Here is a 25,862-nt window from a genome sequence, read left to right as displayed (position 1 = left end):
AAAAAAAAAAAAGAAAAAAGCAAGCTAATATTGTACTTGGCTGTCAAAAAAGGAAAAGAAGGAAAAAAAGAAAAAGCTTGCCCCAGGCTAGTGAACCAGTAACATTTTGCTGGGGCTGCCTACAACAACAGATGCATCTTACTCCCATAGGGTTTCCAGGCCTGTCTATTCTCTCTGCTTAACTTGGACACTCTTATAAACATTCTCTTTGGGTACCACGCCCCAGTCGTATCCTGGGCTCTTCTGATTTGTTTGATTTAATAATCATACTAAACATGTTCATCTTACCTCTCCTTACCAGTATTTGTATTCCCCTATCTCCCCCAGATAACATTTAACTAATGCATTTATTCAAAAACAATCCTGGTATATAGGAAATGGAATAATTAAAATACGTGATTTGATCACAGCTCAAATCTGCACCTAGAGAACGTCGATATAAATGATTTCTGCTTGCCTTGATTTGGATTTGTGCTTTTGATAACTTAAATAAATGGTGAGGGATTCTCATTGTCTGATATTGTGGTAGTTTTGTGCAGAGTTTTGTTTTGTAAAGGGATACATTATATCGGGGAGTGTTTACCTGATCAGTCCTTTATCTCAACATACACTCGAAGTATTCATTTTGGCTTTTGTCATTTTCTTAGAAAACAGTGATTTATACATATCCTGTTTTTCAGTTAGTGATTAGTTCCTGTTATTCCCAATTTATGTCAAACTACATTTGATTGGAAATTAAAATTTGATTTAAAATTCACCCAAACAGCATAACATGTCTGTATTATTAAACTATTGTAAATATAGCCTATCTAAGGATACATTTATTCAAACGTGACTTTTTTTTCTAAACCTACTGTTTTGTGAAACAAAATATGATACTTTTTTATACTTACTAGATTAAATTTATTATTTTTGTATGATGTATCCATGTCTGTTAAGATTTTAGCCCACAAGCTTGAATTGGAGGTCTTACCCAGAAAAAAACCTGTCCTGCTTTTTAAACTTCGAGAGAGGACACTTCTGTCATTCAGAAAGTAATTTCTACCTTCACTGTCTACCAAGTGAATGTCTGTATAAAAGTTAGTGATTAACTGTCATTAATTCAGTGTTTTCACTAAGAATTTCCAACTTAGTTAACTAAAAGTGGTGATATGAACTAAAACTGTGGTAATACTGATTTTTTTTTAAGTGCTTTTATTCTCTTAATAAAAACTTAGCTGTTTACAGTTAGACCTTCAGGCAGTCATTGGTGCTCTTAATAAGTATGTCTGGTTTAATGTTGGTAAATTAAATAGGTGTTTCTCATATGAGAGAATGTGTTCCTGCAACATGAATATAAATGAACAAAGTGTTTCTGAGTAAAACTTTTGATTTTTCCTACTTGAAATAATTTTGTGGCTTAAACATCATACTGATTCTTTTCCTTCCTTCCCCCAACCCTGATGCTCTTTTGTGCTGTGTAATGTTTTTTAAGCTTTTCTATTGCCTCTTAAATGTGTTTTTATCAACCCATACAGTATTTCTTAATAAAATTTTATTGCTCATTGTCACTTAAATCAGTGAGATATTTATGCACCTTTAAGCTACCTACATTTTTTAAAACAGAACTAATCCATTTTCTGATGGTGTTTAAATCTAATGCAAAAAAAGAAAAAAGCAGCTCCACAGCTATTAATTTTAAGTGCAGTGTTTTAGTTAACTCCGTATATTCCACTTGAATCCTGTTCTGCTAATTTTCCACCATTATACTTTGTACTTGAGAGACAAAAAGTGAAAGTGGGTAGTCTGTTTTTGGAAATCCACGCTGTTACTTCCCTGCCAGGACTGAACATCAGAGGTTTGTGTTTCTCCTACAAGAGAGACTCACATGACAGGCAGCTCCAGCAGAACAGGGCAAAAGGTGCAGCCTCTGACTTTCCTCATCCGGTGGCTCCCAGAATGGGAATCGTCCTCTCGAGCAGGCTCTGAGCAGTGACGAGAAGGGTCACGGGTCTGGTGCAGAGGAAGTCACAGAGGTGAGGTTTGCAAGCAAGGTTTGGAGCGTCAGCCTGGAAAACAGTGGAACAGGGAACCAGCCTGGTGAAAGGCTTGTTGATTTGCGCTGGGTTAGTCTGCTGCTGCAGTGAAGGCCTTCCTTTAGGTGAGCCAGGAGCAAGTGGGACTGTGGGCTCCTGGTCCAAGAGAGCCTGTGAGGTGGAAGATGTGAAACACGGTAACTTCAAAACTCCTGCTCCCTGTGCCATGAGCTGAGATACTTGTTCTGTTCTGCTGACTCTTTAAGACCCTTCCTTACTTCATGGTAACTTGAGTACATGGTCATCTCTCTGGCTTCCACAGTGAGCAGGGTGTGTTTGAAAGGCTCTGTAATCCCCTGTCTTTTACCTTTTTTGTCACTGGGCTGATGGGCAGTAAACAATGTTTATCCCCTCTGTGAATGCATGATGGAGGGGTTGGGTAGAGGGTGAGGGAGTAGGTCTTGTCACACACGGAGTAAGACATTATCTCCCATAGAAATCAGCGGGAGCATCCAAGAAGTACAGTACAGTACTCAGCAGGGGAGTGGAGTCAGATCACTGTTGCAAATAAAAATGCTTTGCTTTTCACAAAGGTTAACTTGGTACACAATGGCATTTTACTAGATAGTTGAGACTGCAGAGAGTGTTTATGCAGGCAGCTTGGCCTATCCTCCTTCCTCTTTGTTAGAGGCTGAAACATCTCAAAACCCTGAAGAGAAACATTAGAGTAGAAGGGACTTTTGAAGATCATCTAGTTCAGCTCCTGCTCAAAGCAGAGTTATCCGTGAGGGTAGATGGAGTTGTTCAGGGTCTTACCAAGTTTTGAATACTTTCAAGGATGGAAATTCCTTAAAAGTTCCCAACAGATCTTTACAACCTCTCTAGAAGACTAGTTACAATTCCTTGCCGGTGCTGTTTCTCCACCATCACCATGCCCCTAAAGTTGTCTGCTGCTGACCAAGAGTATGTTGGTGTTGCAGGGAGAGGCAAGCCTGAGTTAGCTTGACAGTCACCCTGGTGCTAGCCCAATTTAGTGCTGCACTAGGAATACTTGCACTTAGTGACAGTGACCAAGTACCCTAAATAGGGAGGGGAACTTATATGCTGTATTTGAGTTGTGAATGTGCTGTTCTGTGACCAGCGTTGGTTGTTTCAAGGTCAGAGGATAACATCCTGGAGAAATGCTGTAAGATCATCTCTTCTTGCAAGCATGAACACGAAATTCTTCTGCATTTTTCCAGTATAAAGGAGTCTGTCAGTAGGGACTAGATCAATTCTTTGTTTTGTCTGTCCTTAACTTGTGTGATTCAGCTTACAGCTTTAAAGCTGTTATATGGTACTGGAAATATTCTGGAACCACGTTAAAAAAACCTCCTAAAATACCAGCTCCGAAATCACATTTTTTGCTTCATGAGTGGAGATGCAAATCATGTGCCAAAGAACATAAAGGACTTTTTACGCAGTCTACACTCAACCTTCTCACAGAGTGGTAGCAGACCTGTGAGGCTGGAGAGGCTTTAAGACGGGCATGGAGTGGGAAGCAGGTGAGTCCAAGGCACACAGGGAAGGTTCTTCTGCACATGTGAGCAAAACCCCGTAGTGGACCCAGTAGTAGAGGAGGCTCTAAAGAGCAGTTGAAGCCTTGGTAATATGCCTTATAGCCTTCACCTTGACATGGGGTGAATAGAACTGTGATATTTTTTGCTTTTAAAGTGACATTCCTAAGTCCTTGCTTTTCCTCATTCATAAAACACTGGTTCATGCAAAGACTGAGTTTATACATTTATTTCAAATATTTTGGGATCTTTTAGAAGTTACCTAAATTGTGGGCCTGTATCCTCATATATGCAAGTCTGTGTGTATATGTGGAGCACCAATGTGTATTAGTGTCACCTGGTGAGGCCACTGTAAGTCCTTGTTTTCAGTTTCTTGTGATGGTTGAAATGGGAATTTCTCACACATTGTTTCTGTCTTGAGGCTGCTTTTGTTTTCTGTTCATTGAGTTTCGGGGGAACATTCAGCTGGTTCAAGAGCAAAATTAACAGAGAGAGGAGGGAAGCAAGGAGAGGAAGAGAAGCAATCTCCATGTAAATGCCGTATTATCTTTCTTTTTCTGAGCAGCTCTGTGCCTCAGGGATTTGACATAGGAACTTGAAATTTGGCAAGGATCTAGCTTTGAGGTCTGAGAAATGCATTCCACTGTTTACAAAAAAAAAGGCAGAATTATGAGACATAATATATCACTACCTTTTTGTATCCAAGGTAGAATTTGCAGGATGGTTTATTACCTGCTCTTGATCATGCTTTTATGCCTGTCATGCACAACTGCAGACTGCTTTAAACCACCTATGTTAAATGGATTCTCCTTCCGTGGCTGTCTGGGTTCTTGTATTGCCATGCATCAGTGTAATCCTTAACCTGCAGCTGCTCCTTGGGCTTCTGCAAAGGCTGCTGGCCGAGCAGAAGGTATAAAGGTGCTGGGAGCTGGTCAGCCCTGAGACCTAGTCCTACTTTTTAAGGGTAGAGCGCTTCTAATACTCTTAATTACTGTTGAGAAATACATTTTGAATGGTGACAGCCAAATATTAATGAAAGCAGAGAGCAGCCGATGTGAAGTGTGGTTTCCAATGTGACAGGGGCGCGTACGGATAGTGGGAATCAGTGGAGGAGGGGGAGAGGAGAGCGAGACAATCTGTGCTGAGCTGTGTCACCTTCAGAAGCGCGGGGGTTCCTGTGCAGCACCAGGGATGATGAGGGAATGAGTCGGGCTCGGTAGCGAGGACACCATCTGTGGGACTGCAGCTTCAGGCTCTGAAGAAGCTGAAAGGTGTCTGGGGATACGAACTCCAGGAAGTTAAAGGAAGGTCTTGTACTTGCAGTACTAGACAAGGGCCTGGGAAAATGAATGCCTCTAGAAATTTTTCTTCTGGGAAAAAAAAAAAAGGCAGAATCATGTCGAAAGAACATTTTGTGAAATCATATGTGTGCCAGATTGTTTTGTTTTAAAGAAGGAAATCCCATGAGAATAAAATCTTTTGTTTTGATGTTTTAAGGAGAAACTTTTTTTAATAAACAATTTTTAAAATGAATAATTTCTTACCGGTCTGGTTTTTTTAAAGCCAGTATGAAACATTTTGGGGGCTTGAATTAAATGTTTAAAATTAAAACTTCTCTTCATGTCAGTAATTTATTTCTTTGTCCTTTCTTTTTGCTATGTAAAAGCAATCAAAACAGAGCTGTAAATACGTAAAAAAATATCCCTGACTCTGCTGCCATTTTATTGGGTATGATAAGTATTTACACAAGTCTGATACTCACTTTCAAGAGTAATCATGTAGAGGTGTCTGATGTTAAAAGTACCGAGTGCTCACAATTTGAATTGGGCACTGTAGAGCCAAGAAAATAAAAAATCTGCCTATATGAGGTTTAGCTGCTAAGGTGACTGTATCTCACAGAAGATACATGCTTACAAGACTGAGGAGCAGAGACATGCACCATATATGTTAAAGTCTTCATCAGTGCACCCATGACTGTTAAGTGGGACATTTGATCATGATATACATGATGAGATATATAAAATCTGGTAATGGCTTTCTGTATCAAAAGCAGTGGCAGAAGTTACTGTGCTCACTGTAGAGGTAGCTGAATGTATTTTGGAAGAGAAAGATAATCTAGGTCATTTAGTGGTCACTTCTGGCATGAAATTCTGAAATTTACTTTGATGGAACCTGCTTGTTACCCATTAAACCAGTGTTGAGAGGAAGTAGCTGAGAAAGCCTAGTCACGTGTCCTGTGGCAGGCTCCCTTCAGCCTCTGCTGAGCTCTGTGTCCATCACGGGGCTGGCTTTGGCACACCCTGAAGCTCTGCTTGGGCAGCACAGTTGCTTTTGGTACTCACCTCCCTCATTACCAATTGTATTGGGGCAAGGCGCCCAAGTATGCCCTTATCTTTGTAGCACATGTGAAGTCCTGCTGAAATCAGTGTGACAAGTTTTGCTCCGGTGTTGAATTAGTACCAGACCTTATTTTAAAATGGGAATCAAATGTGAATATTGCAGGATTTATATAGAGATGTGTCTTTGTTTTGTAGTCATGAGCAGTAACCCTCTGAACTTGGCAGATAATGAACAACTGAAGAAAATGGCACTGTATAACAAAGTTCTTCACCCTTCTCGCTGAGAGGCAGTACAAATCAGAGCATATTAGCCTATTTGAGCTCTTTGCAGAATAGTTTCTGACATAAAAACATGTACTCTGAATAAATGGTAGTAGAAGGAGGCTAAACAAAGGATCAACAACTGCACATTGTCGTGGATTATAAGGAGAAGGCAACATTTTCTGTGTTGAGAGAGGTCATAGGTAATTTGTAATCTAGTTGGATTTAAAAGTTAGAAGCAGTTTCTATTGCTTCATCTTCTCCTGAGCCACTCTGTGTATGTTCTTAAAATCACGTTACATGGGCTTGGATTTTTTGTTGGCATGCTCTTCCTGCATGCTGGATGGAAGTGTTGTACAACAGGCAGGAAGCAATGCCTTTTCGTAAACCATACACCCTGAACACGCAGCGTTTTCTGTAAACTCATTTATTTTCTTGCTGCATCAGCTACTGCTGTTTGGGGGAAGGAAGGAAGAAGTGAGTAAAAAAAATTGTGCTGGAAACAGGTGCCTTACGTATGTCTTCCACTGTTAACTCAGTCTTTTTGTTCTCAAACTATAATCAGATGGGTAGAAGGTTTCTGCCCCCATTTAGAAAATATTTATGTAAGTCTCCATCTAAAACTGCTATAGAGACAACTTTAAATGCTGAATTCCACTCTGGAATTAATCTGTCTTCATATAATTATTTATTAATCGGGATTGCTAACTGTTTCTGAAGAACCGTGTCCTGACCAATTTCCTGCTGAAAGATAAAATATCACATCCTGGACCTTCAGAAAACTATACCTGCACTTACTGTTTTTATATCCCTAGAAAAATGTCTGTTTTGTGGGCCGATTTGCTAGGAATATCAACTCTGTGAAAATCTGAGGTGAAATTAGAGAAGGAGATTGCAGTGACAAGCATCTTGAGAAATTAAGAGTGTAAATAATTTAAGTTTTTCTTCACATTCTTTTATTAAAAAAATTCTGCTTTTGACATAAAGCAAACACCTTGCTTAATATTTCATTACAAACTAAATTGCACAATATAATGTCAATATTAACAACGAGGGATAAAAATACAGTCCAGATCAAAATAGAAAATCTTTAACAATATTAAATCACATCTTGGACCCTAATATATGTAAGGGACAAGAGAACACAATCTCTGAACTATTAGTGATGATCTTCAGGAATTCACGGAAAAGAGGAGGAGGTCTTAACAGACTCAAGACAGGCAAGCATAGTATCATAGTACCTACTCTTAAACAAGGGAGACACTTGAGTAGAGGAGGAGAGCACATAGTGCATCACCGATTGGTTAACGGGGTCTTCATTCCCAGGCCAACACAGGAAGAATTTATTAAAAAACAGTCTGTAAGAACCTAAAGAATTGTAACAAGGTTCTTACAAAGGTGGATTTGTCAAAACCCCATTATGTCAAGCCAATCTGATTTAATTTTTTTTTTTGGAGTCATTGGCCTACTGGAATGGAATGTTGCAAACCTTACTGAAATCAAGATACATGGCAAGGTCCCAAGTGACATTCCTGTAAGCAGTACAGGAGGAGTGTTTTAGAGGAACTACAGGTTCCAAGGGTGATGCATAATTGGTTTGATAAACTACTCAAGTGTGAGTTTTCATAATCCCCTGCTTAACTGAGAGAACGTCAGGCAAGGTGCTACAGGTGGAATAATCACATAAGCACCAGGGAGAAGGGAATAGAGGTTTCTGTAAAGTCTGTAGAGGAAGGAAGGCTGGGAAGGGTTGCAAGCATCTTACTTTGTTGAGATTTTTGTGAATGCTGTTGTACCACTTCATAGCCATGAATTAAACAGAGTTTTGACATCACAACATCCTTTTAAAAAAAACCCTCATCTTACATAGCGTAATCAGAAGAGCACAGATGCAACTTTCTTTTTCTGAGACCTGCTTGCATCAAAGAAACGTGTTGCTCTGTTGGTAAACAGTAGAGGGATAGGATAATTTGCCTATGAACTGTGAGCAAAACTGAGCCACAACAGAAATGTGATACAGAGATTTAGCTGAAAGGCTGCAGGTGATGTAATTGCACGTGGACCTGTACGCTTACAGACACTGTGAATGCCATTGGGTACAGGAGGGGACTGGAGAAAAACATTTATTGATTTTTTTGGACAGGTTTCCCATTTTATTCTTTATCTCCAGCCTTATCTTGAGCATGGCTCAACGCTACACATCAGGTCAAATGTTGCTTTCACTTGCAGTCTGGGCCATCCCAGAGCAGGGCCCTTGGCAAGCCCCTGAGCTCACTCAGGCTGTCCTGTGTGTAGATCCTACATGCTGTCCTGGGAGGAGGCACTGCAGAGTACCACAGTCCCCTCTTAAAATGCAACTTCAGTCAGCAAAACTAGCTGTGCAGTCACTTTTGAAAATGGGCATTTCTGGCATTTCTGAAATTTTACTCAAGATCACAGAACGATTAGGTAATACCACCCAGCTTTTCCCCCAGAGCATTGCTCAACATGGTCTTGGCAGTTGTCTTTCTTTTGTCAAGAGCCCTCCAGCCCCACAGAGAAGCAGCACGGGGGGTTAATAATGCTCTACCTCTCATCCCTCAAGACACTGAGACAGATGGATCCATTTAGCTTTGCTTCATGGTTCTCTCACTGCTGAGAGAAATGAGATCGGCTGCAATATGTATTTTGTATATATATTAAATAGCTTTTGCACTTCTGTGCTCAGTTTTACAGTCTGCCACTATTAACTTGTGGAAGAAGGGTATCTTTCTACTGGAATGATGATTACCCAAGATTTATTGAGCGTTGTCAGTGTCCTTAATGCCGTTTAACCATATCTTTGGCATAAAAAAGTGTATCGTGAGGCTGTGCACTTTGGATGTAGTCACAGAAGTAGTGCAGAGGGTGACAGAAACATTTGGGGAAGATATTTCTGAAGAAGTGAGGTGAGACATCCAGTTTCAAAAACAGAGCTTATGAGCAGCTCTGGTGGCGTGTATAGATGAAAACTTTTGTCTTTTGCCTGAAGAAAAAATGTGAAGCTAAGAATTATTGATCTTCCTTCCCTCCCATAATCAAAAAAGAATCATCATACAGTGAAAAATAATATTTCTTTTCCCCTTCCCATTTCTTGTAACTGCCTTTCTTCCTTTTACACTGTTCTTTTTCCTTTAAGACTTTGTCTTGCAAAGATGGCCCTCATTTTTTAATCTGTTACATGCTGTTCCCTTTCTAAACTTTCTGAAACAGCTACTTGGGGATGCATTCCTCTTGGACTTGAGGATACCCCCACTTATGGAAGTAGAAGATGTTCCACTGTCTCAAAGTTCTTGTGCCTATGGGATTTTTGGTATGAGAAATCAGTATCAGATTTTAATTCAAGAAGAAAACTATTACAGAGTTTATAACCCTCTGCAGAAGTTTGTGCATAATTTCCAGCAGACTAGTTGTGGTCTCTGTGGGATAAAATTCACTCCAGTCTATGCTAATTTAAGAATATATTCTTTGAATTTCTGTAAACCTCAGCTTTATTTGGTGGTATTTCAGTTTTTCTTAGAAATGCACAAAGAATTCCAAGCAGAGAATACATAATTTTGTTTGGCTTCTGCTTGGTATATCAGTCTTTAATGCTCTTTCTCTCTGCTATGTTCACACAATCAGTCATCTCTCCGTTAATGCATAGAGGCATGGAAACAGATTTTAGCTAATTGCCATGTGCTAGCAATCAACTTTTATTGGATCGGGATTGGTCTTCAGTTGGAGAATGATATTTGTGAGGCTAGGAAGAAAGGATAGTTGTCTGTCAGAGTGCCTTAAAAAGATAGTTTTGCCTGTTTTCAGATGTGGGAGAAAGGCCCTGCACATGGTCATGCTTGCACGTATAACGCAGTAATAAAACACTCTAAACCTGCCTTTTCTGGGACCCCTCAGAGCCTCTGACATGAAGAATATGACAGAGTTGGTAGTGGAGATGTCATAGTGGGCTCAAGTTTAATGATAGGAAGAACTTCAGCTCACAGAGCTGTGGAGAGAGGTTGTAATAGGTTAGGCAAAGCATCCAAAGGCAAGAGTGACCCCAGCATTGTGCCAAGAAAAAGGCTTCTGAAGAAAGGGAAACAGTCAGGAAGTTACCTGTTTTATACCATTGTGTTGTTTATGTTCTTTCACTGTGTTTACATGAACTGAAACAAATTTCAGCCTGTAATAAGCTGATTGGATTTTGCCTTTCTTAGCTTCGATTATCTCTTCTTGGAATGGGTCTGCTGGTTTCAGGGGATAACAATGGAACCTCAAAGGACTGAATAACGTTAAGCCATAATATGTAGCAGAATAGAAGTTACTCTTTAAATTGAACTAATTTCACTGTCTCTTCTTTGCTACAGGTGGTGGATGTGGACTTTAAAACAGCGTGTCTCAACATCTCATCCTCAACTATCTATTTTAAATCTGATTGCACTACAAAGGAAAAGCTGCTAACGGGATAAATGTTGAGACTTTACAAGAACTGACTTAAAGTACCGAAAGCCATTATTACTATTATTATCAATCAAGAAGAGCTTGAAGCTGAGTCTGTATCTGACCAGTTGGTATCATTTTCACAGTAACAGTCATGGCAAGTAAACGAAAATCAACAACACCGTGCATGGTCTTAGCCAATGAGCAGGACCCGGATCTGGAAATGGTATCGGACCTGGAGGAAGGACAACCTGTGCTCACGCCAGCAGAAAACCCTACAGCAGAGAGTGTAACAAGTGATGAGGATGTTCATGAGTATGTGGATTCAGACAATCAGAAAAATACAAATAAAGTAGAAGGTGGTTATGAGTGTAAATACTGTACTTTTCAGACTCCAGATCTCAATATGTTTACTTTTCATGTGGATTCAGAACATCCCAACGTAGTGTTAAATTCATCCTATGTTTGTTTAGAATGTAATTTCCTTACCAAAAGATATGATGCCCTCTCAGAACATAATGTGAAGCACCACCCTGGAGAGGAGAATTTTAAATTGACCATGGTAAAACGTAATAATCAGACAATCTTTGAACAAACAGTAAATGATCTCACTTTTGATGGAAGTTTTGTTAGAGAAGAAAATGCTGGACAGGCCGACTCTTCTGAGGTCCCGTCATCAGGGATCTCAATTAGCAAAACTCCTATCATGAAAATGATGAAAAACAAAACCGAGACTAAACGTATCGCTGTTTTCCACAATGTAGTTGATGACATTCCTGGTGAAGAAAAGGGAACTGAAAATGAGCCAAACTCTGAAGAAGTAGTAGAAAACCCCCCACCGGCAGTTTCTGAGTCAAAAACAAGCCATCCAGTTGTTTGCAGTGCAGCAGATGTGGCCGGTGCAGTGGTGACCCCGGCACCAGTGCTTCAGCCTGGGGTGGCACAGGTTATCACAGCTGTTACAGCTCCACAGAACTCAAACCTGATTCCAAAAGTCCTAATACCTGTAAATAGCATTCCAGCCTATAATACTGCTTTGGATAACAATCCTCTTTTGCTTAACACCTACAACAAATTCCCATATCCAACCATGTCGGAAATCACTGTTCTTTCCACTCAAGCCAAGTACACAGAGGAACAGATTAAAATATGGTTTTCTGCCCAGCGTCTGAAGCACGGTGTGAGCTGGACGCCAGAGGAAGTGGAGGAAGCAAGGAGGAAACAATTTAATGGCACAGTACATACTGTGCCACAGACAATTACCGTTATTCCAGCACACATTTCTGCCGCTAGTAATGGTTTACCTTCCATTTTACAGACATGCCAAATAGTTGGTCAGCCAGGACTTGTTCTCACTCAAGTTGCAGGTGCAAATACGTTACCAGTAACAGCCCCAATAGCTTTGACTGTAGCGGGAGTCCCAAACCAAACACAGCTACAGAAGAGTCAGATTCACAGTGCTCAGCCTATTGCAGAAACCAAACAAGTAGCTGCTGTTCCAGCCCCTCAGCCCATCAAAAATGAATCCACAGTGATGAATCCTGACTCCTTTGGCATCCGAGCAAAAAAAACTAAGGAGCAACTGGCAGAATTGAAAGTCAGCTACCTTAAAAATCAGTTTCCTCAAGACTCAGAGATTGTTAGACTTATGAAAATAACAGGCTTGACTAAAGGAGAGATCAAAAAGTGGTTCAGTGATACACGCTACAATCAGAGAAACTCAAAGAATAATCATGGGATTCACCTCAACAGTGATTCATGTGCCACCATTGTTATTGATTCAAGCGATGAAATGAATGAGTCCCCAACAGGAGTCACTCCACAGAGCAAGTCATCGTGGGGTGCTTTTCCTGATTTCACCCCACAGAAATTCAAAGAGAAGACTGCTGAACAACTGCAAGTCCTCCAGGCAAGTTTTCTGAATAACCCTGTCCTCACTGATGAAGAGATGAATAGATTAAGAGCCCAAACCAAACTGACTAGGAGAGAGATTGATGCCTGGTTTACAGAAAAGAGGAAATCAAATGTCTTGAAGGAAGAGGGAGCTGACTTGAATGAAAGCAATGCTGGCAGCTCAAAAGAAGAGGCTGGAGAAACATCTGTGGGAGATGGAGCAGCAGGAACAAAATCAGGGTGTTCCACTTCGAGCAAAGTAGGCAAAAAATCACCAGAGCAGTTGCACATGCTCAAAAGTTCCTTTGTCCGTACTCAGTGGCCATCTCCACAAGAATACAACAAGCTGGCAGAAGAAACTGGGCTTCCAAGATCGGAAATTGTGAGTTGGTTTGGAGATACTCGCTATGCCTGGAAAAATGGTGGATTGAAATGGTATTACTATTACCAGAGCGCCAGTGCAAACAGTCTGAACGGCCAAGGTTTTTCCAGGAGGAGAGGGAGAGGAAGACCAAAAGGGAGGGGGAGAGGGAGGCCTCGGGGGAGGCCTCGGGGAAGTAAGAGGTTAAATTGCTGGGACAGAGGTGTGTCTGTCATAAAATTTAAAACTGGAACAGCAATCCTGAAGGACTACTATATGAAGCACAAATTCCTTAATGAGCAAGACCTCGATGAACTGGTAGCCAAATCTCACATGGGATATGAGCAGGTCAGAGAGTGGTTTGCAGAGAGGCAAAGAAGATTAGATCTTGGAATAGAGCTGTTTGATGAGAACGAGGAGGAAGATGAAATGCTGGACGATCAGGAAGACGAGGAAGAAACGGACGATAGTGATACTTGGGAACCCCCCAGACATGTTAAACGTAAACTTTCAAAAACAGACTGATGTACAATTTGGGATTTGGGGGCCAAAAACCTATGAATTAGGTTTGATGTTACAGTGAAGAGCCAAATGATTTTTCATGGCCTTCAGTTTAGCAAGCAGCTGCTTAGCATCTTTCTTCCACCTACAAGAACATGGGCAAGATGCTACCTGTGGAGGCAACAACTGCTTGCTTCGTTGCTACAAGAGATGAACATCCTCAGGCCCAGCCTAGGACAGGGGGTTATAAATCAGATCAAGTTCAGCTCCTTTTCCACATCACTGATGGGAAGGTTCATGTTCATCATACATGTGACTGCTTCTCAGTATTTAATTGCCTTATGTTGTTTGATTCCAAAAAAACACAGACACCTTTTTTTGTTGATGTAGGAGAACATTTTGCCTGCTCATGAAGGAGGAAAACACAAAAACCTTAGATGTCTTTTTGGAAACATCACTTCATCTTAAAGGTTTCAAGGCCTGGGTTTATTTCTTAAGGAAAGAGTTCGAAACAAAAAGAGAAGGGGAAAAGTGTGACAAAAGGAATCAATGAACCTAGGGGTGAGGATTGATTGCTTTAAGAAAATAAGGTGACATCAGCACCTTTTGCTTATCTTCAGAGTGTTTGGGGTTTACAGAACTTGGACTGAAATGTTCCTTATTCATAATTATGAGCTAACTGAATGAGTCTGATTGATGCTAGAAGATGCTTTTTGTTACAGTTAATCAGTGTATCCTACATCATTTTAATTTAAATGCCTGACAGACTTGATGCAGTTGATAGTAACACTCTTAGCTTGTGCATTCTTTCCTTCATTGGAAATGGTAAGAGAAGTATGTATATTTCTAGCTAAAAAGAATAATTTCTTGAAATCTTACACTGAGTTTTAAGGTAAACATGAGCTGGAAACTGCCTAGAAGTCATTCACAGTTGCTTAGGGGTTTGTAAGAGTACACAGATACAGAGATGAAAGGCATCTTTTGGTGTTAGTAAGAAAGGTTTTCAAGTAAGTTGTGGCAATGACATGGTGTTTAATTCTCAAACAAAATGAAGTTATATGGCTATTAGATGCTTAGGAATTATAAACACACTAGTGTTGAATTGTTCTTCAGCGATAGCCGAGTTGAGTGATTTGTGTGCGGGTTTAACTGTACTTTATCCTGATTGTTGAACTCTCCACTGTGCTCATTGCTCTTAGCACTGCCGGGTGAACGCACTTATTTTTAGAGGTGGTTTGAGCTACCTGAACTAGTTTAACTACTAGTAGTAGTTTAATCTGATACAAAAAAATCTACATCTTGAATAAGTGTATTTAAAATAGAAAAAAAAACCATTTGGTCTCAAGACAGTTGCATCATAGTATGTTTGAATTATCAACTTAAAAGCAGTGGGCCAAATTCACACAAGTTAGTTTAGGCAGATGTTTGGCATCCTAGAGAACGGGTACTCTGAGGAAGAGTAGTTTGTGTTCTTGCTACTGCGAGCCTGCAGTTTTAGGGATAAGTTACTTTATATTTAGATGTCAAAAGATGATGATGAATTGGTGCTGCTGCCACCGGCATTGTCTGCTTTTTACATTGGCACTAATGGAAAGGATACTAGCAGTCTCCTTTTGCACATCTGTCAGCATCTTCTCTGTAGGTTTCTGCATCTGGTGACTGAGAACAGATTAGTGTAGAGAAAATGTGTCCTAATGTTTCCCCATCTCCAAGAACCTATTCTAGAATTATTCTTTCTCCCATACTGTGAAAAGACCAAGAAAGCCCTTTTAGTCATGATTTTCTGAAGCAGAGGAGTCCGTGTTACATCTGGTTTTCATACTTGATTGTGAGTGAAGCCCAAGTCAAAGCAAGAAAGGGAATGATGTCTGACAAAAAATATTGTTAACCTCCCAGGCTCACCTTCCTCTCTGAACACTTGTAGCTGCCCTTCTTACAGATTGAACAAGCTCTCTGAGCTGCAGGAGGATGTTCAGTATGAAGGTCATTTGCTGGGGTGAGCTCTTCTGACTGCTTCAGATTACTGGAGAGAAAAAGGCAATAGTTTATGGTGTGTGTCATGAGTGTGATGATGAAAACTATTCCCTGGCTTCCAAGACTCAAGTTGGTGAGGTACAAAGCAGTCAGTGGTGCTAAAGAGGACTAGCCAAGAATCCCCTCCATTGGGGTGGGGGAGGAGCAAACCCATGTTGTCATCATATTTCGTGGAGTGTTTATGACTCTGGATGGGAGGTGGCGCAAGAGAGATCAGGTTCTGGCCTTTTCAGCATTGACTGCTGCATGTGGTTGGGAGGGATTCTTGTTTGGGGGGTAATGGTATGGATGAGGCTGTTGTAAATGCCAGCAGATATAAGACTCACACTGGCTTCAAGTTCTGCTGGGAATACAGGGTCAGGAATCTGTGCTTGCTGAGTAGGAAAGGAAAAAGCTGGAATTAAAATAGATGCTATTTTTAAGTTTCCAAAAACATTAAAACAAATCCTTGGGAATATGCCTCTAGCAAACAAAATCTGCAGTTGCCTTAATCCTTAAGGTTGACCCAGAATTAATTTTCTTTCAAAAAAACTCCACCAAACCCCCAAACAACAACCAAGCAATGCGTCCAAATAAATATCTCCATTTTTGTTAGCAGGGACTGCATTTAGGTTAGCTGGGAATCTTACCTTCTTTAAAAATGGGACAAAATAGAGATCCAAGTAATTACATTATTAAACTGGGATATTTTCTATTTTGGCACTGTTCTGTGAAATAATTGTCAGCTACAATGGTAGGCCTTAGCACATCTGGTCTCAAAAACACAGGAAGAGGAAATACATTGTTTATCGGACTAAATATAGTTGGATTGGAGGTCTTCTTTCAGTAAAGTGGTCAGAGGCGGTGGCTGATGTACACTGGGCCAAATTTTCAGTTGTTGTAAATATTAGAGTTCCATGTATTCCACTGGTTATAGTAGTATTTACAGCCCGGTGACAAAACTGTCTCTTTGCAGAATATAAAATTTAAATTAAACCATGTGCTGTGGATCAGCTAATGAGAGATGCAGAGTCCCCATGTTTCCTTTGTACTGCCTGCACATTTTTAAGCCTTTTAGTTGTGCTAAGGATGAGGAGAATCTGGGTGGGTTCAGCCTGAAGACAGAAGTCGTATGCATTTATTACTGCTGACAGTCTGACTGTTATTTCTTTGAACAAGCAGAGTCCATTAATTACCAGTTTATTTCGTGTTTACAGCATGTGTGTATTTGCACTGCGTGCTGGGAGAGAGGGAAAATCCTTCTGGAGGCCTCCCAGATCAGGCCTGACAGGAGAAGCATTGGAAAGAGCTGTCAGCATGCTGGTCAGTTGTATCTTGATTTGTGGTAGGAACTCAAGGCTACTGGTAGCAGTGGTTTAGCCGAGATTCATCTCAGCCAACCTCAGGCTGCTGTGCTCCTTACCTGGGGGCCCAGGGCACACTATACAGTCACCTGAGATAAACAGAAATTGCCTGGTGGGTGGAAAGGATATGGCACCTTCTCATTCTGTTAGTTACATGCAGGAAACTTCCTGAACTTAGCACATCAGCAAGTGACTTAATTTATTATGAATCTGAGCACTGCTGTGCTCATAAGCAGTGCACCCCTGCAAGCCCAGCTTCCTCTTGTAGCTTATGCACACCTATAAGGTGTTTTGGAAGCCACTTGGACTGAACTATATATTGACAGTGGGAAGGGAGGGGGCAAGAAAATACATCTGTCCAGGGACGACTGCCCATGTGGCTTTTTGTTGATTTCCTTGGCTGGTAAAGGACTGTGTCTAGATGAACTGTGATATGTTTTCTGTATTTCTGTGGAGCTTCACCTCTTAGGTTTGAGCTTATTATGAGCCAGGTTTCAGTGATTGTCATTGACAATGAGATGAAGAAACTCTGTCTTGCTTAGATCTTACCTCTGGGTGGCTGGTTTCTCAGTATTTGTTGGGACCACTCTTTCAGAATTCAGTTGTGAGCATCAGTTCCTGTAGAGCTAAGCTAGTGCTTTCCTCTTCATGTGCTGTTTCTGCCAGGAGTACCTGCTCTGATGATGCTACTTGTGCTGTCTCTGGAATTCAGCTAAAGAGAGAATACAGATAATCCTGAGCCAGAATGGAGAGGGAAAAGAGCTAAAAGAAAGAAAGCAGTGTCACAACTGGGTGAGACATCCCAGTATTGTCCTCCTTCCTGGCATGTTTCGTGCTTGCTTCTGAGTGCAGTGAAAGAGCACGGTTCCATCGTAAACAGTGCTGTCTTCCCAGTGTCAGCCTCTCAATGACCCCAGAATTAGTGTTGTAAAATTAAAGTCAGACCTATTCCTCCCTGAAGGTTTGAATGATTTAACAGTTCTCGCTTGTAAGAAGTGTTCTGACAGAAAGAGTAAATTATTTCAATCACTAAATTTTAGCACACAGAATTATCTGCTTTGCTTGAAAGTAAAGGAGAGGAAAAGGTATCTAGTACCCAATGATTAGAATGTAGTGTATTATCTCTAATACACTATAGTAAATGAGGCCATTCCCTTTTTTAACCTTTTCCAGTATGATTTTGAAAGTGGTTTTTTCGTTACATTATATGTAGTATGGTGTCTGAGTATAACTTTGATTATTGGGAAGAAAACTCATGCAATGTCCACACATTATGTGAAATAATTTCCTGATGCATGATTTGAAATGATTTCCTGATGCTGACTTTGGACAAAAGCTGATTTTTATTTGTTCACCAACGAAGTCTGGAGGCAGGAAAATGCACTCCCTTCTCCTCCACAGAGCCGAGAAAGCATTTCTGGATCCCATACAAAGTGATTCATGGCCTTACGCAGTCCCTGCAGGCCAGAAAGCCCAAAGATGCAGACACTCTCCTCCTCCGTTTTCCTCTGAAATGAGAGCACAGCAGTAACTCTGACAACTAGTCAGTCTCTGGCTGCTGAGTAACGAGGCTGTAGTTTAAGGTGGGGAGCATTTTCCCTTTTGCACTTAATGGAGTACTGTGTATTCAGGCTGGATATCAGTATTTGCTTCTGTAAATATGATAGTACCAATTTGCGTCCTCCACCTGAGTCCCATATCGGTCTATATTCATATCTCCCAAGGAGAGAAGATAATCTTTAAGCTTCTGTAGTGTTAAATATCCCTACCCTAACCTGAAGGCACAAAAATAGAGTGCAATGAACTACAGCTACTTTCTTTGATTTAATTTATTTTTTTCTTTGAAAATATTTTTGCTTGCATTCAGTAGTAATGGAAAGATAGTATCAATGACCAGAGAGCAGTGAAACTGTTGGGAGTTGTTTATAATGCCTGGAATTAATGTGTAAGTTTGAGATGGAAAGAGCTAGTAGAGGGCTCAGTTCCCTACACTGAACAGTGCTGGGTTACACCTGTATTCTCCATTAAGCTTGTGATATCCTAGGATAAGTAGATTTACCCAGCAGCATGACACAAACTTACAGGTGAAGTTACTTGAGGTTTGGTGATGTATTCCATAGGAAAATATTTTGAAATGGAACTTGCCACAGAAAGTGAAAAATCCCCTCAATAGCTACTTACACACAATGGATCAAATTTCTGCATTGTTTAGCCACTTCTAAAAAGGGAGATTTTGAAGCACAGGTGGGTTATAGCCAGTATTTGTAAGTTTAATGGTTGGAGCTCTTGGGGGAGTTTTCTCTTTCTGTGATGAAGAACATCTGCACTTTTTCAGTGGACAGTCATTGCAAAACTGACTCATACAACATTGTAAAACACAGAGTGATAACTGAGGATCCCATAGCACTTTTCTTGAATTAAGGTGGGATTCTGAGTGCATGTTGATGTTTGCATTGGGGCAAGTACAGCCAAGGAATGCAAACCTGCTCATCCTGGTGCCTGGCATCGGTCAATGCCAAGCCTGCTCCCTGGCTCCCCTGACTTACACGTGGCTTGCAGGCAGCCACTGACACTACAGACACCTGTCATGAGGCGAGATGGATCTTCTTTCTGGATTGCAGCACTGAGCTTTGTGTTGTGGTTAGCAATGGTACTTACCTCTGCTTCCAACCTGATGCCTGTTGGGAAGTGAGGCCTTTTTTTTTTTCCTTTTTCTTTTTTTCTTTTTATTCTAGAGCAGGTAGGCACTACAGTGATGGGTAATATAACTGATCCTTGGTTATAATACTGTGGCATAAAAATGCTTTGGGTTTTCTCAAGTATTTTAGAGATGAGGTTACCATGTGAACATTGGACTGTGCATAACGTAGAATGTGTTAGGACACACAATATTTGTGTCCCAGTTGATGAAAGTATTTCCTTATGCTTATTCAATACTAGATACCTATCAGGAAACTCTCCCTAAAGAGTCTGCTAGAACAACAGAAGATTCAAGTCTTCATCTATGCTACAAAACAATGAACCACAACAGCTCTGCTATGATTTTGGAATGGTGCCCCCACCCTCCAAGTTTCAGCTTACAAAAGTATTTCCAACCCTGCATAGTTGGCTATCTGCATGTGTGCTTACAGTCTGTACAGAAATGCACTAAAATGAGTTGCCCTACCTGGGAAGGCTTTATATTGTATAGAAAATGTGGCACTAGGTACTGCTCTTCATGTGCACAGGAGAGTTAACAGGTGTCAGTCTCGTTTACAGAAATGATGGCGCTTTGCAATTTTCTATAATATATTGCAATATATTTAAATGTCCTGTTTGACATGTGAAATGAAATTAAGTTAATGCATTGTTATGTATTTGAAGTATGAGGAAGATGATTCACTAACGACCAGCAAGGTTTTTAGAAAGGTGTCCAGTATGTAGCTGTCTGTGTGATCTGTCTGGTGTATGTGATGTTAAAGGAAGCAACAATACTGTCACTGTTTAGAATGAAGAGTTTCTTTTGAGTGATGCAATAGCTTACAATGTCTTTCCTTTGTAGCTGCCCAATGTGGTGAAGGGGAAGCAATTCTTGAAAAATTTCAAGATAACTGGTTAACTGTGAATGGGCCTAATCTTTCGTGAAACCAAGAAAATTTTTGGACACACACAGGACTTGAATACTCAAAAGGATTGGAACTTAGTGTTGTGCCAAAGTTAAACTACTGCAATTGGCAGTTCTGCACTGTAAATAGAAGACTGATTAAAAGACAGCTTGTAAAAAAAAATAATTCAAATTTTAATACAGTACGTTTTTATTCTGATACATGATGGAAACATTCTGTTTTAGACCTTTTTTGAAGAGGCTTCAGTGACCACTAGATTTTGTCCTCTTATATTTTGTTTGGCCTAATATTATATGTTCTAGTAAGATGGGCTTTATTGCCTGTGTTCTTTGATATGTGATTAAGCTTATAGCTTTGAGTGACCAAACATTTTACAGAGTAAAAGTTCTTAGAAACAGTATAATGTAACTGATATTTCTGTGTCTTATTTATCAGGCTCTGCACAAACTTGGAAGGTTGTGCTGGACTTGTACAACTCATATATGGGAAAGCAGCATACTTCTGGATATCAAAAACCTAAGCCTTTGAGGCCGAATGGATCTTGTCTTTGGATTTATTTTTGTTATTTTTTTGAGGCAAAGAAACGAATGGATGCTGCTGTAAAATATTTGTAATATTGCCATTATTGCTTTCTGTAGCAATTATTGCTTTTGCTTCAACAGATAAAGAAAATAAATCAGAGATAGAAAAATCCTAAAAGACACTAGTAGAAGAAAGGATCATGTGAGAACTCCTGAAAATAAACTTTGTACCAAAAATTTGAAAACAGAAATAATGGAATAAATATCTCCTTACTGAGTGTGTGTGGTTTTAAGAGGTGGTGTGAAAACCAGGAATCATGATTGTATGAACATGTTACAGACCAAATCTTCTCGAATATCTTTTTTCTTGTTATACAAAAACTGGATTTCACCAATTCCTCAGATGCATTGAATTTAGAGAACTGGCTTGGCTGAACAGCCAACATGAGGTCAGCTTCATGTATGAGTCAGTACAGCTGCTCATTGCTGAAGTGTTCTGCCATGTCAGCAGCCCAGGGACGTTCATGGGATTTTTCTCATTAAGGCAGATTGTCTTTATTAATGCATTTTAAATATTTGGGGAGGGAAGAGTTGGGGTAAGTAGGAACCCCCTCCTCACTGAAGTCCCTGTCGGTTGGACATGATGCTTTGTGGCTACTCTGACATGTACCTTGTCCTCAGAGAAGGAGGGTCTGAGGTAAGAGCTGCTGTTGAGCTCTGCATTTCTGCCATTGCCATCGCTCACAGCTCCCTGCCAGAGGCAGTGCTGTGTGTTCTGCACTGGGTGACTCATCACACCCATCTCCTTCAAGTGCTGTGCTGCAGCTGGAGGGGCTCAAGACCTAGTTTTTCCAGCAGGACCTGGCATTGTGCCTACAGACCTATCCCCCCCAAAGATGTTTAAAACCATAGAGTGGTTCCTGTGCTGTAGCTCATGTTAGTGTGAAACATTACATCCCGAGCTGAAACAGTGACCTACACACACTGCTTTGAGCACAAGTAGTCAGTACAGCTTTGTGCTTGGCCACATAGTTTTACTCAGTTTGGTAAAAACAAAAGAAAGCTTATTCAAGAATCCATCAGCTAATGAGGGAGTTATGAGAAGCTCCAGGTTATGTATGCAGTCACCGTTTTGTAAAAGTTACCTTTTCATTTATAGTGTTACCAGCCATTCCAGAATATTGCAGTTCAGTAGATACTTTCACAAGAGACCAGCTGGCCCTGTGGGTTGTTTCCCCTCTCTCAGCCTCCTCTTCCCAGCCTCTTTCATCTTGCATTTGTTTTCATAACAATACTGTCAACTACTATTTTTACGAATTTAAAATACCCAGCTGCTTTGTTCACTGCTTTGTTTTCCTTTGAATGCCAAAAAGTCCCCTCTATAAATTGTTCCCTGTGGGCTTGGCATTGCTTTGAAATATTGCTGGTGGTGGTCTTCAGTCTCACATGGTGGTTTCTAACATTTTGGTGGTTAAATGACTTGTCGCACTTAAAATACTGTAAAATGAAACATTTCAGTATATGTTTCTACTGCTATAATGCTGAACTATAATCATTATGACTAATTCCTCTCCCATGTGCGTTTCTTCACAGGCTCAGTGCTGAGCTGATCTTCATTATCTTAAAATATTTGGTAGAAGAAAGAAAAGACGGAACAAGGGAATGAAAGTGTATGTCACACCTAGTTGATTTGTGCCTTTGGGTGAAAATAAGGGTCAGTGCTGGCAGTAATTCTGCTCTTAGTGATTTTCAGTTTTCCTAAATGAAAGCCAAAGAGTGGAAAAAACATAATTTCAGTGAAGCCTGTCTTAAGGGGCTAACATGGAAGAGGGCCCACAAATAGCCTCTAATAGTGATGTGTTTTGAACCGAAGGAGATGGTACAAATAGTATTGCAATTGTAACTGCTCTCAATTCTGAAGTTTGTTTCCAGCAGCTGGCCAGAGGCTCCAGATGAAATCCAGCTGCATGGATTTCTGTGCGGGCATCACACCCGGCACCCCCAAAGTGCAGAAATGGAGGCCCATGGAAGCCCTGTGATGGACGTGGCTCTTTTCTTAGTGACACCACAGAGTTAAAAACTGCATCATCGATGTATGTTTTATGGTTTTCTTTGCTCTAAATTCATTTCAAGTGCAATAACTGGGGGAAGGGAGCAGTTGTGGGCAAAGTCCATTCTGGATTTCTGCATTTTGTTTGCATGTGTTCGTTGAGCTGTGCTTTCCCTCTGCTGCACCTCACACTTTCTGCAGGCACTGATACTTGTATAAGGCAAATGTGAAGCTGCAGAAGCTGAATTTAATAACAGTTTCTTTCCACTAGTCCTCTTCAGAGTGCAAAAGCTGCATAGGAAATGAGGCAGTGGAGAATGAACAGTATGGTGGTTTCCCTTGTGGAGGCAGCCTCCATATGGAAAAGGAGAGTGGAACAGAAAAAGCCCATGAATTGTGAGGGTCACTGAAGGCCAGTCCTGAAGCTCTGGGTCTATTTCTTCAGTATAGCATATTTTTTCTAGTTCTTTTGAATAATTATTCTTTGTTGCTGCAACACAACAATATTGTAGGAAGTCAGCTCAGTTTATTTGATGTTGTTACAATAGAAGTCTTAAATGGTGTCCTAGGATTTACCACCAGTGGTACTTAGTTCTGCCCAGTCTTGAAAACCACAGGAGTAAAGTTTTAACCTAGAGAGGTAATGAATCCACTGTGGTCTCTGTGGCCTGGTTTCATCACAAGTAGCAATTAAGCAACCAGCATAATGGTGGCCAGGGCAAGTTAATGAGTTTTCAGAAAAACTGATAAAACTGAAAAAAGGGCACAGAAGAAGGCATACAAACTTCACCATGCCCAACAGAGAGTCATAGAATGACAGAATCATAGAATATGCTGACTTGGAAGGGACCCTGATATGGTTTGAAGCTGGCTCCCTGCCAAGTCTCCAGACCTTACCACAAGAAGTCTCCCCCCCCAAACCTCAGGGAGAAGAGGGAGAAAAACAACCAAGAAAACCCAAAACGAGAGAGAGACAGCTAAAGCGATATATATAAATATATATAAATATATTTACACTTATGTTACAGGTATATACAATTGAAATATATATACAATTTCACAAGGGAACGGGAAGGGGGAAGGGAAAAGGAACAAAACCAAAATACTATACATATATATCCCAATTAGCAGCCCAATATCTATCCACTAAAAGAGTTAGCAAAGAAATAGCTCACTACTCTCCTTGGGACAACAGAAAGTCGCTCTGGAACGATCGCTGGCAACCTCCGCCTCCCAAGGTCAGCAAGGCCTTACCAGGCCTCGCTCCCCAACACGGCAGACTCAACAGCAGGGAACCTGCACCTCCAAAGCCACCGGAAGGAAAGAGAACGAAGGCCTCTCCTCCTTTCTTCTTATAGCCTGGCTTACGTAAAAATCGCAGGGAATACTGGGTAAATCTGGACCCTTCCTTGGTTACAAACTGGTCACCAAGGAAGGCCTAGCCCAAACCACCACAGACCCACACAGATCATTGAGTCCAAATCCTAGCCTTGCACAGGACATCCCCAAGAGTCACACCATGTGCCTGAGAGCATTGTCCAAATGCTTCTTGAACTCTGTCAGGCTTGGTGCTGTGACCACTTCCGTGGGGAGCCTGTTCCAGTGCCTAACCACCCTCTGGGTGAATCACCTTTTCTAATATCCAACCTAAACCTCTCCTGACATAATTTCAAGCCATTCCTATGGGTCTTACCACTGGTCTTTTGGGTTTTTCTCCAGTTAGAGCAGTAGATTGGAGATACCACCCTTTACCATGACTTTGGCATCCACCTTGTATCCACAGACCGTCAAGGTACAAGCTTAGTGCTTGTACAACAAGGCTGAGTGAAGCAGTTCAGACAAGGCACATGGTCATGTCAGTACTGGAAATGTGTAGGCTTGCACAGGAAGATCCCTGCTCTAGGATTCGTTCTAGCATTTGATCACCACCTTCTTTCTGTCTTTCCAGAAAACTTTTTTCCACTTTTCATCAGCTTTCTGGTCAAACTCCGGGCATGCTCATTCTGTTCACGATTTATCTCACTAGACAGAAAATAGTTGCAAAGCCTGTTAATAGCTGAACACATCTGTGTGCTGAGCATCCTTTTGGCAATAACAACTTTATTGGGTTTTGTTAGGCCCGAGGGGGAAGGATTATGGCCTAGTTAATATAGCTTGCTGAGGATTTGAAAGGTTGTACTGCCTTAAGGTAGAGAAGGCAAATGAACCATCTTTTGGGAGATGCTTCTCTTGTCTGTCCTAAGGATCTCTAAAAAGCTTTTGGCTTCTACTAACAACAGTTTGTACTCTTTGGTTTCCATGATGCACAGCCCCTTACCTCCCCACTCAATTTTTGTTGTGTCTTACTAGAACTTACTACCATCATAGTAAGATATGCTAGAGTTCATGGGAGCTTTAACTGCAGTTTTGTTTGTAGTTTTTAGTAGTGATAACCTCTGTTTGCCCCCAGCCATGAAATGTTGTTATTTGTATTACTCTCCCAGTTAGTCATGGACAATAACCCCTTATGTGTGACATCATGCAAAGAAGATGAAGCTGTAAAGAACTTGCCATCTAAATAAAAGGCATGACACAGTGAGACAAGAACACAGTGAGACAATGTCAGCAAATAAAGAGCTACTCCTCTTCTCTTTTCATGAGTGTGTTTAGGGGAAAACCTGTGTTGTGACTATTGAAAACTAATCTTCCCTCAAGGTAGGAATATTTCACAATGTCTGGAAGAATCCACTTAAGGATTCAGGAGCCACCCCATCCTTTGAGGAATGCTGCCTGCGGTCTTACTGCCCTCCTCACTACAGGCAGCACTCTTGCTTTGAGAAGGGAACTGGTCTCTCTTTTGCTTTCTTCCAAAGGCAGCTCCTTTCTAGCATATTTTAATAAAGCTATAAACCATACAAGAGCTGCATTATTCCCTAGCCAGTGTGTGTGGGTAGTGCCTACCAAGAC

General features: G+C 40.8%; 1 protein-coding gene across 5 annotated transcripts; it reads left to right on the top strand.

Annotated features, from left to right (window-relative positions):
• The first annotated feature begins 10,538 nt into the window (after positions 1 to 10,538).
• Positions 10,539 to 21,144, top strand: ZHX1 (zinc fingers and homeoboxes 1). Of its 5 annotated transcripts, none has more exons than XM_051778472.1 (2): positions 10,539 to 12,883; positions 20,781 to 21,144. In XM_051778472.1, exons 1-2 carry the CDS (start codon positions 10,763 to 10,765, stop codon positions 20,871 to 20,873), a joined length of 2,214 nt encoding a protein of 737 aa, XP_051634432.1. In that variant the 5' UTR covers positions 10,539 to 10,762; the 3' UTR covers positions 20,874 to 21,144. The 5 variants fall into 5 exon arrangements, with proteins under 5 accessions (XP_051634432.1, XP_051634433.1, XP_051634431.1 ...); XM_051778473.1 differs by having other exon boundaries at positions 20,282 to 21,144; XM_051778471.1 differs by having other exon boundaries at positions 10,539 to 13,924; positions 20,282 to 21,144.
• Positions 21,145 to 25,862: the final 4,718 nt, after the last annotated feature.

The sequence above is a fragment of the Manacus candei genome, unplaced genomic scaffold, assembly GCF_025592945.1.
Source record: "Manacus candei isolate 608988 ecotype Guabito, Panama unplaced genomic scaffold, ASM2559294v1 h1tg000013l, whole genome shotgun sequence".
Classification (NCBI taxonomy): domain Eukaryota; kingdom Metazoa; phylum Chordata; class Aves; order Passeriformes; family Pipridae; genus Manacus; species Manacus candei.
The sequence above is the reverse complement of the archived record's forward strand: the minus strand, read 5'-3'. Positions and strand labels throughout refer to the sequence as shown.

What these genes read in the sequence shown, in the direction of transcription:
- ZHX1 (XM_051778471.1), top strand. Translation starts at nt 10,763, where the DNA reads ATGGCAAGTAAACGAAAATCAACAACACCGTGCATGGTCTTAGCCAAT.